Consider the following 13,712-nt stretch of genomic DNA (forward strand, 5'->3'; position numbering starts at 1 on the left):
GAAAAAATTGAATATCGTGCAGTGATTAAATTCTTTGTTTTGGATGGTTTAACACCAACAGAAATTCATCCGAAATTGTTAAAAGTGCATAAGGATGCATCACCTTCACTTTCCACTGTGAAAAAATGGGCTGCTCTTTTTAAATCTGGTCGTACAAGCCTCGAAAATGATCCACGCGAAGGTTGTCCAAAAACTGTTACAACACCACAAAACATTCAACAAGTCCATGATATGGTGTTAGATGATCGGCGAGTGAAAATGCGTGAAATAGCTGAGGCCATAGGCATCTCAAAAGAACGAATTGGAAATATTTTGCATGAAGAATTACATATGAAAAAGCTTTGTGCAAGATGGGTGCCGCATTTGCTAACAATTGACCAAAAACGCATTCGAATGCGTATTTTTCAAGCGTGTTTGGATCGTTTTAAGCAAAATAAAATGGATTTCAAACGTCGTTTCATAACTGTTGATGAAACTTGGATCCACCACTATACACCAGAGCGAAAAGAACTGTCGAAACAATGGATTGAAGCCGGTGGACGTGCACCAAAGAAGGCAAAGACGGTTCCATCAGCAGGAAAGGTTATGGCAACAGTTTTTTGGAATAACAAAGGTGTTTTGTTGATCGATTATCTTCAGAAAGATAAAACGAATAACTCTGAATATTATTGTAACCTTTTGGATCTATTGAATGCAAAAATTCGTGAGAAAAGACCTGCTTTAAAGAAGAAAAGAATCGTTTTCCATCAAGACAATGCACGTGTTCACACAAGTGTTTTGACAATGGCAAAATTCAACGAATTAAAGTACGAATTGCTTGAACATCCAGCGTATTCACCAGATTTGGCTCCCTCTGACTATTATCTGTTTTTAAAGCTGAAAAAATTCCTGGCTGAAAAGCGTTTTACATCAAATGATGAAGCTATTGCAGCCGTGGATAGATATTTTGCAGACCTTCCGGAATCACATTTTAATAATGGTATTGAATTATTGGAAAAACGTTGCAATAAATGTATTGAAGTTTCAGGAGATTATATTGAAAAATAAAACATATTTCACGGCAAAAAAAATTTCTTTCATTGTTAGGCCGAGAACTTTTCAGACTGCCTACGTACAACTGAAAGAAGAGTGTAAGAAGGAAGCAAAAAACGCGGTGACGCACGAAACTATCAAGCTCCGCCTGACGATAGCGACGGATTAATGATACTTTAACTGATGATAAATGCCTACCATTTTGGATTCCCGATTACTGAAATGCAGGAGGAATTTGTCCGCAAAATCGCGACGAGAGATTCTGAGTCCGCTTCCGGACGTTCTTCGCTCGAAAATAGTTAATCGTTCCCGAGGAAAACCAGCGTCTTCACACGACGTAACGATGACGGGAACGAAATGGAAGTACGATTCACCGCGTCGATTCTCGGTCGGAGTAGTTAAACCTTTTTTACCAGCAAAAGAACCATTAAGTACAAGTTTATACGATAAGAAGTATAAAGCCTAGCCTCGCAAACCTAAATTCAGCATGAAATTATAAATATCGCCCGGGCATATATAAAGATACTCTCTGTACACCCGCTTTCGAGAATTAAACTTTTGGCGCCAGCAGACAAGTGGTGCCCTCGTACGTCCATTTCTGTGCGTCAACTTCGAGTTCTCGTGCTGTATGTACCGACGTCGAGCATCGCGCCAACCAAAGATGTCGCTGCTTGCCAATCCGGTTGAGTGCATTTCTCACTGCCGAATTTCCCGGTCGTTGAGAGTCTTTATTCGTTCGACGAAAAGACCTCGCGTGATATTTCGCCGAGAAGGACACGCGAGTAATCAAATTCAATTTTTTCGAGTATTCTCAGGCAGTTTCTCGCGCAAGCGCGTGACGCTTCAGATCGACGAATGACGAGGTTGCTCGTCTCCACTCGTCCGCCCAGAGGAACGCCATTGTGAGCCATAACGACTGTGCCGCACGGTAAGTTTGACCGGTCATTTTCACGTACATCGCCGGCTACCCGGGAAATTTCGTACCGCGTCATCTGGCTTGCTCCCGAACGGCGGAGAGCACGCGGTAACTACGCGCCCGTGGCGATTCGCGTGGAGAATTGATCGCGTTCGCGCGCGTAGTCGCTGCGAAAATCCCGCATTACGCTGGAAGCCCGGCAGGCGCCATTCCCCCGCCGAAGTGACTAACGGTGAATTCCGATCGACGGCGTGCAAACGCGCGGCAACGTGCTCCGACCGGCTTTTCCCTCCGATTTTCTGCGCGCCGACTCCGTCTCACGTCGAGCATCGTCGTCGTGAGTATCACTCAAGTACGTAACGGCGGCTTCGCCTGTTCCTCGATCATGTTTCTCGCGCGTGATTCTGATCTGCGGGATTTTCCAGTGGCATCGGATACGTCAGTTCGTTCGTTTATTCGCTCGCTCGCTCGCGACGTCCTTGCTCGTGATTTTTCTTGGCTCCGTTCCATCAGCGATAAAGCACTGTCCGTCTTTGCGAAACGCGCGACTTTTGAGTCGAGTTCACACGGTAACTTAGCGCGGACGTTCGGAAGATTCGCGAGAAGATTCGGAAGAGCTACCACGAGGTCGCGTGGGAAATCTTGACGCACACACGTCGCTTCGTTCATGCGTTTGCTTCGCTTTGCGAACTCACGTGGTATTTAATCCGCTGTCCTCTCTTTGCAGAATTGTGTTCCTAACCAAGCAGATCGGCTGTAAGATCATCCACTGTAGAGATGGCACAGGAAAATGATATGCCCACTTTCAAATGCGTATTGGTTGGCGACGGTGGCACCGGGAAGACAACTTTCGTCAAACGGCATTTGACTGGTGAATTCGAGAAGAAGTACGTCGCCACCCTCGGTGTAGAAGTGCATCCACTGATCTTCCACACCAACCGCGGACCGATCCGTTTCAACGTCTGGGATACAGCTGGTCAGGAAAAATTTGGTGGCCTCCGAGATGGTTATTACATTCAAGGACAATGTGCCGTGATCATGTTTGATGTTACGTCCAGAGTAACGTATAAAAATGTGCCCAATTGGCACAGGGATTTAGTCCGTGTTTGTGAAAATATACCAATTGTCCTTTGCGGTAACAAAGTAGATATCAAAGACAGGAAAGTGAAGGCCAAGAGTATTGTGTTCCACAGAAAGAAGAATCTACAGGTGTTTAAACGACGATACTTTCTTCTTTGTCACCTAAATACCGTGTCTTTATATATTCTGTTGCAATTTTTTCATGATGAATCAATCGTATGATATTATCAAATGAAGACATTATATTGTCCCTCTAATCTGAATTGTTCTTCCTGGAAATGAGTTTATTATTTGTAGCAAGTGATTCCAGAGCTAACTGCTTTCTTGCGTTGCAGTATTACGACATCAGCGCAAAAAGTAATTACAACTTTGAGAAACCGTTCTTGTGGCTGGCACGTAAATTGATTGGAGATCCAAACCTGGAGTTTGTTGCCATGCCCGCTCTCCTGCCACCAGAAGTTACTATGGATCCACAATGGCAGCAACAAATTGAGAAGGATCTTAAGGAGGCTCAGGAGACGGCATTACCTGAGGATGATGAAGATCTTTAGTTTATTTAACATTTATTTAACTCGGTTGGCCTTTACAGAGGTAAGGCCTACACGAGTGCCTATGGTTATATCACGTGCACTCGTACATTTTCATAGAGGTCGAAGAGTTTTTCCACTAAGGAACGTAACATTTGTATACATTACTGAGTTCCATTGCTTCGATCTTGTATAATATACAACACACCTTATACATCAAGATCCACTTTTTTATGTGCCCTTTCATTTTCTTGTCCATGTATTTCTCTTCTTTCTGATTTTTACGTCATTTACGCAAGCAGGTGAAACGAAAAATATAAAAAAACCATCTCTTGTTAAATTGTTGTGTTTAGTGTAATTTATGTTTCTGGAACTCGTACCTCCTATAAATTATTTTCCCATAAGTTCGTGTTAATTGTTTCGTATTAAATTTGTTAATTTCTGTGGTCATATCGCAATTGTTTCCAGTTTTCTGACAATTTTGTAAAATCCAACTATTCTCGAGTACAAGTTCGTATACACAATCACACAAGCGTACCGCGTTATAATGCGTCTATCTTCAAGACTATGCGATATGCTGCGAATTTACAAAAATTGTTCTCATGTTCAGCGTGTTTATATAAATCTAAATTACATATATATCTTTCCTATGTGAAGGAGAATCTATTCGGTTAGGTGCACGTGAAGTCGTTATCCCCCTTTTTAAATCCTCCCTCGGACCCGTCTTACGGCGGAAAGTATCACCGATGTGTAAATTACACCGATGAATTTTTAGTATGGAAAAGAACTAGAAGTAATATGCTGCAACGTGTAAATTTGCGACTATGGCGTTCAATTATTATTCTGCTTAGAGCAGATTTTATTTAAAATCTACTTATAGTAAGTATATACAAGTGTATATATAGTATATAAGTATATATATATACATATATGCTTATATATACATACTATATATATATACTTACATATGTAGATATACATGGATATAATGAGATCATATATCTCGTTATACTACTCATATTAATTGCTGAATTTGATTAATGTTAAACGTTAATATAATCACGTGGTTTATTACATATTAACGTTTATTTAAGAATTTATTCGTACATAATGTATCATTGTAGTTGCATACCAATTGAAGAAAGGAATGGAGGTGATTAATAAACACGCCTTTATAATACATCCGACCTAATGCACCTTTCTATCTGGATATTATGAAACTACGAGAACTACGACGCGCGATGTAGCTGTGGCGTTTTTAAACATATAAGATCTGCGCAGCGATAATGTCTTGCACGTCCGTCAAACTAATTCAAAAAAATGCCGCATACTTCGGTAGACATCCACTTGAAGATTCCGATCGTAACCCGGTTATCTAAATCATTTACATCCTTTTTTTCCCCTTCAATATAATACTTTCTTCTTTTTATTTCTGCACCGGGTAACAAATATTTTGCTTAAATTCAAATCTACTGCTTTTGCTTTTGTTTCTCTCTCTTTTCCCTCTGCTTCCTGCCCTCGAGAAGGAATATACGTTCCGACTCCGAAAGTGCTTTTAAGATGTTGGTGATCACACCGGTGCCAAGAGTCAACGATCCGTCTCGCAGCGTGAAACGTTGGCCTTTCTCGCATACCACTGGCTTCAGCATCTTCAGTTCCAATCTACAGAGGAGAATACGGGACAAGTGTAACAAGACAAGAACGACACGAACTCGAGGAAAAGCAAATAAATCGAATGTCTTACGTGCAATCCTCTCCCGGCATAGCTATATCCTTTCCTCCCGCTATCGTGCACTGTGCCGCGATGTCCCACGTTTTGCTGAACATTTGCAGCTGTATTAAATTTGCGATGGGTTTCTTTCGACCTCCTTCCTCTTTGGTCAACAAGTATATTTGCGCTTCCAAGTGATCGTGCGCCTTTACAGTGCCGGGTTTGGCCATTATCATGCCTCTTTTAATCTCGTCCCTCTTCACACCTCTCACCAGAGCGCCCACCTGATCTCCGGCATGGCTTTCCTCCAATATTTGATGGAACATCTCTATGCCTGTGATCACGCTCTTGAATGTTTTATTGTAACCGACAAACTCGCAATCCATTCCTTTCTTGATTTTCCCACGCTCTAGTCTACCGGTGACAACGGTACCACGCCCAGCGATGGAGTATACATTTTCCACCGGCATTAGAAAAGGTTTGTCCATGTCTCGCTGTGGGGTCGGGATATATCTGTCCACTTCGCTCAACAGCTGCATAATCGCCTGCGCGCCTATTTCGGAGTTCTTCCCCTCGAGCGCGCACAATGCGCTGCCTTTCACTATGGGCACGTTATCGCCGTCGTAGCCCATTTCGGAAAGCAATTCTCGTATTTCGATTTCTACCAATTCCGCCATTTCAGCATCGGCAGCATCAATCTTGAGAACGTTAAAATATGTAAGATTTTAATAGCATATTTCAAATATAGACTTAATATAGACTAAATATAGATAAATATAGATTTAATAGCATATTTCAAATTAATAAGATCACGCATGTTTTACCTTATTGATGAATATAACAATGTGCTCGATACCAATTTGTTTAGCCAGCAGCAAGTGTTCTCTGGTCTGTGGCATAGTGCCATCTGTCGCAGCGACAACTAGAATAGCACCGTCCATTTGCGCCGTTCCTGTGATCATGTTTTTAATATAATCGGCATGACCCGGGCAATCTGTATGCCCATAATGACGATTTTCCGTCTGATACTCGACATGTGCGACGTTAATAGTGATACCACGAGCCTTTTCCTCAGGCGCATTGTCTATCTCAGTGTATCCTTTCGCTATTGCGAGATCTTTCTCTGCCAGTACTATTTCCAACAATATTCCATAGTTATTTATGCTTTTTAGCTACAGGTTATTAATTGTACTCTGAACACAACCGATATGTACCTTTGGTAATTGCTGCTGTCAAAGTTGTTTTGCCATGATCCACATGGCCAATTGTACCTACATTACAATGTGGTTTGGTACGGGCATAAACTTTCTTCTCTGCATAAGATCTTTGGCTGCTAACAATCGGCAGGAATAACTGACCGGTCAGTTGATAATTTTGCTAAATGTCAAACAACAATATTCAGTTAACTTGCAATATAATTATATTATACTATACTACATATATCAAACATTAATATATTGAATAATATTGAGTCATATTACGTAAGAACTTAAATATATACATATATATATATAAAATAATTGTTACAAATTATTAAAGTTTTATCGTACAAATTTATATATATGCATTGATATTTACTGACGATTTTCAATTCTCTGGATAAATACGATTAAAAATTATGTAGTCCAAAGCATGTAAGGTATGCTACCATCTGACAAGACAGCGATTACTTGTTACAAAACTTTTTTATAAACACACATCTATTTAGACAACTTTATATAATTATACTCATTGATTACAACTATAACTACAAATTATAGATTAGTTAATGAAAAACAAAGACTTACGCATTTTGGCAATTGTCTCGTGAAGACAATTTGCTTGAAAGTTTGCTTCAATACTAAAACAGAACAAAAGTAGATTTACATGTAAAACAGGAATATGAAATATTTTATTATCCATGTGTCTAACCCTTAATCTTGTACGGGATACGATCGTTCTTGATATTCAATTAAAAGATAGGAATTTCACCGATAAAATGAAGCGCAATGCGATGGGAAGAGATTAGCTAAGAAATTACATCGCGTTTGTTAACGTCAACACACTTTACATTTTGCATGATCTTACCGGGACTAAAAATCGTCTTAGCAGAAATAAGCGCCATGATTCTCAATGAATGTAACTAAGTCGAAATTTCTCGATGTAGCCTATGAGAACAACAATGGACGATGACGAACGAGCCGCTAGAGGTGAGTACTGTAGAGTGTAGTCTGTAACGTGACGGGTAATAAATCGATTTTTTATTACTTTATATTTTATTAAAGGATCGATCCGCTTCTTAATATCTTTAGATTCGAACTCATTCAGATTATCTTATAATACCATTTATCGTTAAACCGAAATATATCGCTTACAAATATCGTCCCGCTTTTTGGTCGTGCTATTGAAGAATTAAATATCTGCTCAGTCTGTTGTTGAGATGTACTACTGAAAATTAAGGATCCTCTGATCCGTCATTCAAACGCATTGTTAAAAATAAGAAGGTCCTTCGACCCGCTATTAAATCCAACTTAAGAATTAATAGACCATTTGATCTGTTATTGAATTATATTATGTGAAAATAAGGATATGTCTGACTTATCGTTGAGTCATACTTCACGACTTCGATTCTTCGTTAATCTTTTGAGGTACGTATTTTTCAAAAAATCCAAATCACATGAGAATTTATACATGGAAATTTCTAGGGTCGCTGATGATGAATCCGTTATCAGATTTTCGAAATTCAAGATGGCGGATCCAAGATGGCGGACGCAAAAATGAAAAATCGCGATATTTCGGTGACAATGGGTATGCGCAAGATACGGACATGATTCTAACCTTTCGAAATGACACATGTAATCGTGCAATAATCGTTGCAATACGACGTGCCCGAATGTGATACACGTTTTTAATATCAGTTATAATTAAGAAAAAAATACGTATCGCGAAAAATAATATTGGTAAAATTACAGTAAGTAATAAAATATTCGTGTATGTGCGTGATCATGAAAAAAAAATATATATAGTATATCAAATTATAAAATTTTGTTATTAAATTTTTATATAAATTGTAAATAAATATTCACAGAAAAACATGCCGAAACGGTAGCGCGCCTACAGAAGTATATAAAATTGTTTACTGCGCATCCTTTAGTCCGTATTCTGCGCAAGTTGTATATACTTTTTGTACAACAATTAGGGCAAGAGCACAGGCTTTTGCATAACGCATAATACATAACGCATAAGAGAATATAAATCAATTAGTTTTCTTCATTTCCCTCCTCAGGACAGAAATAAAGAACTCTGATTGGTTGATTCTCTTATGCGTTGTGTATTATGCGTTATGCAGAAGTCTGTGCTCTGGCCCTTAATCTATGCTTACCACTGTGCCTCAAAGGATTAAGAGCGGCCATATTGGAAACTTTTAGGGCCAGAGCACCATATATGTAATACTACTATATTGCTAGTCGCCCTATTCTGCCTATAAGAGGCAGCCGTCTCAACACTACGGTGCGGGAATATATTTCCCTTTCTTTCTAAGTGTACTTTGAATGTATGCGCATGCGTCGGATTGATCGGCTCCGCCAATAGGAAAATCGGATATAATTCCGCGTTCAAGAAATAAACCTTGTAGTAGTTAATCAAACCAATTCAGTCGGAATAAATAAATCCTTATTTATTTTTACAAAACTTTGCATAATGCTACTGTATAAGAATACAGTGCAATGTATTTTTATTACCACAGAACAAATGTGTATTATGTGTACATACAAAGTGATGCCTCGTGATGTAATCTTATATTTAAATAAAAGTTTATAACATATTTACAAAGCTGAACCCGGTGATTGTCCAGTACATCTTGCGTTTTTATGTGCGCGTCCATTACATAATTTGAAAATGGAATGCCTATCTGATAATTTAGATTTAAGTAAATATGTTTTTAGCCAAGAAATATTTCCTTAGAAGAGATTTGTTTGTTTCAAAAAATTTATTTTCCACTTTCATACATTACCATTACATTTTCTCCAGCACTTTCAGACATAAATCCTTGCTGTTGTAAATGTTTTACCATGTCTTCCAGACAAGTGATACGCTTCAGCAAGTCTCGCTTTTGGCGACGGAGTTCTTTCATTTTTTTTTGTTTCTTGGCCTCATTGCGTTTTACTAATGAAATTACCCGTTTAGCTCTCCTGGGAGTTGCAACATCAGAAACACAAATTTCAGAAACATAGCGTGGTTCTGCAACTCTGCGTTTTTTTGGAATGCATATATCCTCTTCTTTGAAGCCTGAAATAAAAAGGAGTATATTATATATTATGTAGACATTAATTTTATCATGTCATTTTTCTCGACTTGCAACAAAAAAACAAACATTGATGTTTATATACAATTTCTCAAATTTCCAATTTTAATTTACAGTTATCACGATTTTATTAATATTAAAACTGCTTAACAGATACCTCCAATATCATCAGGACTTTCATTGTTGTTCAAATTTTTTTTGCATGATACATATGATACTAGTATATTCTCACTGGCAGTATCTTTAGACTCTGCGGTTTTCTCTAATCATATGGATGGTTGATGATAATTGACTTCAACATCTATAATTGTGGCAGGATTGTTGCTGATATCGTTGCTGATCATCTTTCCATTAGGTGAAATATTTTCCACATCTTCAAAGAATGTGTCCTGATATTGGACATCTTCATTGCTGACATGCACCACTTCTTGAGCACAGTTCTTTATGTTCTTTATGTTCTTATGTAACTTCTGTCTTGATGTAGAAGGAACTACTTCTGCAAGTAGATAGTTTCCAACATACTTCCCTTTTCTTTATTTTTTCTTTCTTCATCTTTGAAGTGGCATGAACAAATATAAATCTTTGATACATCATCAGCTTCGGATAAGTTACAGGCATTTAACCATTTTGAGCGAAGCTGTCGTTCTTTTGTAAATCTAAAAATAACGGCGAAATTTTTTTTTCACTTAAAAGAATGAATTTCACTTGAAAAAATTTAAAGGACAGTAAATCATTGACAAGTCACAGTAAATATTAATTGTCTGTATAATTGATTCTTTACCTGTGTAAACTAATATTTTCAGTCGCAATAGCCTTTTTATTACACAAATAACATTTGCGGGCCATAGTTGTCAATTTTAATAAACATAACCTGTTACTGCTTCACAGCAAACATCACCTCACATGTGTATATTTTACTTTTCTATTGGCGGCCACGATAAATCCGACGCATGCGCATAATATTCAAAGTGCACTTAGAAAGAGAGGGAAATAGATTCCCGCACCGTAGTGTTGGAACGGGACTTCTCTCTCTGCTAGCAATATAGTAGTATTACATATATGCAGAGCACAGACTTCTGCATAATGCATAATACCAGAGAGGAACGTGAGAGCGGCCAACACGGTGTTTTCGACGACACTGATTTTCCGCACTGGGAATGGACGTCATCTGCATCCATTTTGAGAGGGGAACTATGATGTTACATCCACTTTCAGGTTTCGACAGTAAAACCTGTATGTGATGGCAGTCCGTGCTACACTCATTTTTAGGCGGTTTATGTCCGTGCTACAACCATAATAGCGTACTTGACAAGCACGGTCTCGCACATTGTTACGCGTTTATAACATGAATTAACATGTTAACATGTGCAAAAAAAAGAATTGACATTGTGTATGATTAATCTCATGAAGATCATACGAAGTGTCCGGTAATTAGCTGCCAACCCGAAGTGTAAGGGTAAATTGGGTTAAGACAAACATAAAAGTCCAATACCATCCTGCGAGATTCGCAATAATTATCGAGTTATTAATGACAGAAATCTGAGGAGTAAAAGCGCGCCGACATAGATGATTCGAAAAGCGTTGCAGCTGCTCGGGGCAGCGACCATGAATCTTTTCCCTAGCGTGAACTAATAAAAAGTGAAAGACTTCTGTGAATCAGTGAAAAATGAAAAATTTTATATGAATTTGTGAAAATCGAAACATTTCACACGACAATTGAGTCGTTCAACATGGTAGTTGCGCGTTCTGGATAATTCAATGAATACCAAAGAAATCAAAATGATCAAAATAATAATGTCCGTGTAGTCCGAAGGATATTACGTGACGCAAAATCCGTTTGATATAATATCCAAAGAAAATGTTTCAAAATATGTATGTACAGGTAATATAAACCTTATGCACCGACCTTGTAGATATATTACAAAGACTGATGGCCTTACAGGATTTAGCGTACCAGAGAAATTTCCCTGGTGTGGCATCCGGGCGAAAGAGACCGTCTCGCATTTAGCGCAGTAAAATTTAATGGGAACTAATACTTTTCAATCCTCTTCTTCGGATCAAAAAGATTCAGAATTCAGACATATGTCAATACTTTTTAATACGTTTCAATTCTACATTTTATACAGGGAAGCAGGACGAAGGGAATGGGATGCGGGCAACGATACATCATGCGGCTCCAGACGTGTCAAATCGTTTATTATAGAGGAGACTTTGATACGGCAACATGTATTCGAATATTTAATCGTCCCATGGACCACTTATATATAATAAAAAAAAAATTAACACGGATAAATGAACGATTCGTATCAATTTTTTCTTTTTTTATAGAGCAATGAAAGAGCAAATCAGTATCGAAAATCGAATACCGATTAATACCATAAATCAATGTCAGAAAATTGTCCAATGACAATTTGTTCTCATTTTTCAGGTAGTTACCGCTATAATTTACACAACAAATTAACTCGGTTAAACGAACGATTCGTACCAATTTTTCTTCTCTTATAAAAAAATGAGACAATAAATCAGTATCGAAAATCGAAGGCCGATCAATACCTAATTTATTCATCAAATTAACGCGATTTATGGACGATTCGTAGTAATTTTCTGTTTTCTTATAGAGAAATGAAAGACTAAATGAGTACCGAAAATGGAATATCGATTAATACCATAAATCAACGTCAAAAAATTGCACACTTGCAATGACAATTTGTTTTTATTTTTCAGGTACATACCCCTCTAATCTTATTTAACAAATTAACTCAGATAAACGAACGATTCGTATCAATTTTTCTCTTCTTATAGAGAAATGAAAGAGTAAATCAGTACTGAAATCGAAGACCGATCAATATCTAACTTATTCATCAAATTAACTCGAATAAACGAACGATTCGTATCAATTTTTCTCTTCTTATAGAAAAATGAAAGAGTAAATCAGTACCGAAAATCGAATATCGATCAATACCGTAAATCAACGTCAGAAAATTGTCCACGTGCAATTACAATTTGTTCTTATTTTTCAGGTACTTACCCCTCTAATTTACTCAACAAATTAACTTGAATAAACGAATGATTCGTATCAATTTTTCTCTTCTTATAGAAAAATGAAAGAGTAAATCAGTACCGAAAATCGAATATCGATCAATACCGTAAATCAACGTCAGAAAATTGTCCACGTGCAATTACAATTTGTTCTTATTTTTCAGGTACTTACTCCTCTAATTTACTCAACAAATTAACTTGAATAAACGAATGATTCGTATCAATTTTTCTTCTCTTATAAAGAAATGAAAGAATAAATCAGTACTGAAAATCGAATACCGATCAATATCGAATTTATTCATCAAATTAACGTGGATAAACAAACGATTTGTATCAATCTTTTTTTCTTTTATAGAGAAATCAAAGACTAAATCAGTACCGAAAACCGGATATTGATCAATACTATAAATCAGCGTTAGAAAACTATCTAAGTGCAGTGACAAGTTGTTTTCATCTTGCAGGTACTTACCCTACTAATTTATTCAACAAATTAAGTCGGAAAAAAGAAAGATTCATATCAATTTTTATTCTCTTATAAAAAAATGAGAGAATTAGTCAGTACCGAAAATTGAAAACCGATTAATATTTAATTTATTCATCGAATTAACGCGGATAAATGAACGATTCGTATGAATTTTTTTTTCCTATAGAGAAATGGAAGAGTAAATCAGTACCGAAAATCGAATATTGATCAATACCGTAAATCAATGTCAGAAAATTGTCCAAGTACAATGACAATTTGTTCTCATTTTTTAGGTATTTATCCCTCTAATTTACTAAATAAATTAACTCGAATAAACGAATGATTCATATCAATTTTTCTTGTCTTATAAAGAAATGTGAGAATAAATCAGTACCGAAAATTGAAGACCGATCAATATTTAATTTATTCATCAAAATAACGCGGATAAATGAACGATTCGTATGAATTTTTTTTTCTTGTAGAGAGCGGTAATGAATACGAAGTTCGATTTAATCTTGAGTTTTTGTTTACAATTTAAGATTAGAGGGGTAAGTACCTGAAATGATAGAACAAATTGTTACTGCACTTGGACAATTTTTTGACACTGATTTATGGTATTAATCGATATTCAATTTTCGGTACTGATTTACTCTTTCATTTCT

At 37.1% G+C, this 13,712-nt stretch overlaps 2 protein-coding genes across 4 annotated transcripts; one reads left to right on the forward strand and one right to left on the reverse strand.

Annotated features, from left to right (window-relative positions):
- The first annotated feature begins 1,755 nt into the window (after positions 1–1,755).
- Positions 1,756–3,895, forward strand: Ran (RAN, member RAS oncogene family). 3 transcript variants are annotated; one of them, XM_011141142.3, is made up of 3 exons: positions 1,756–1,960; positions 2,676–3,157; positions 3,364–3,895. In XM_011141142.3, the coding sequence occupies exons 2-3, from the start codon at positions 2,726–2,728 to the stop codon at positions 3,577–3,579; spliced, it is 648 nt and encodes a 215-aa protein (XP_011139444.1). In that variant the 5' UTR covers positions 1,756–1,960; positions 2,676–2,725; the 3' UTR covers positions 3,580–3,895. The 3 variants fall into 3 exon arrangements, with proteins under 3 accessions (XP_011139444.1, XP_011139443.1, XP_025157012.1); XM_011141141.1 differs by lacking the exon at positions 1,756–1,960 and adding an exon at positions 2,063–2,300; XM_025301227.1 differs by lacking the exon at positions 1,756–1,960 and adding an exon at positions 2,063–2,285.
- Positions 3,896–4,908: 1,013 nt separating this feature from the next.
- On the reverse strand, positions 4,909–7,476 carry LOC105183189 (mitochondrial translation elongation factor Tu 1). Its single transcript, XM_011141143.3, has 6 exons — positions 7,334–7,476; positions 7,054–7,106; positions 6,481–6,643; positions 6,091–6,398; positions 5,300–5,964; positions 4,909–5,217 (listed from the first exon to the last, which is right to left on the reverse strand). The coding sequence occupies exons 1-6, from the start codon at positions 7,368–7,370 to the stop codon at positions 5,025–5,027; spliced, it is 1,419 nt and encodes a 472-aa protein (XP_011139445.2). The 5' UTR covers positions 7,371–7,476; the 3' UTR covers positions 4,909–5,024.
- Positions 7,477–13,712: the final 6,236 nt, after the last annotated feature.

The sequence above is a fragment of the Harpegnathos saltator genome, unplaced genomic scaffold (assembly GCF_003227715.2).
Source record: "Harpegnathos saltator strain DR-91 unplaced genomic scaffold, Hsal_v8.6 scaffold406, whole genome shotgun sequence".
Taxonomy (NCBI): Eukaryota; Metazoa; Arthropoda; class Insecta; order Hymenoptera; family Formicidae; genus Harpegnathos; species Harpegnathos saltator.

Coding starts and splice junctions, on each gene's coding strand:
- Ran (XM_011141142.3), top strand. CDS start 2,726: ATGGCACAGGAAAATGATATGCCCACTTTCAAATGCGTATTGGTTGGC. Junction 3,158..3,363: donor ACAGAAAGAAGAATCTACAG/GTGTTTAAACGA, acceptor CTTGCGTTGCAG/TATTACGACATCAGCGCAAA.
- LOC105183189 (XM_011141143.3), bottom strand. CDS start 7,370: ATGGCGCTTATTTCTGCTAAGACGATTTTTAGTCCCG. Junction 5,965..6,090: donor TTGTTATATTCATCAATAAG/GTAAAACATGCG, acceptor AACGTTCTCAAG/ATTGATGCTGCCGATGCTGA. Junction 5,218..5,299: donor ATGCCGGGAGAGGATTGCAC/GTAAGACATTCG, acceptor TCTCCTCTGTAG/ATTGGAACTGAAGATGCTGA.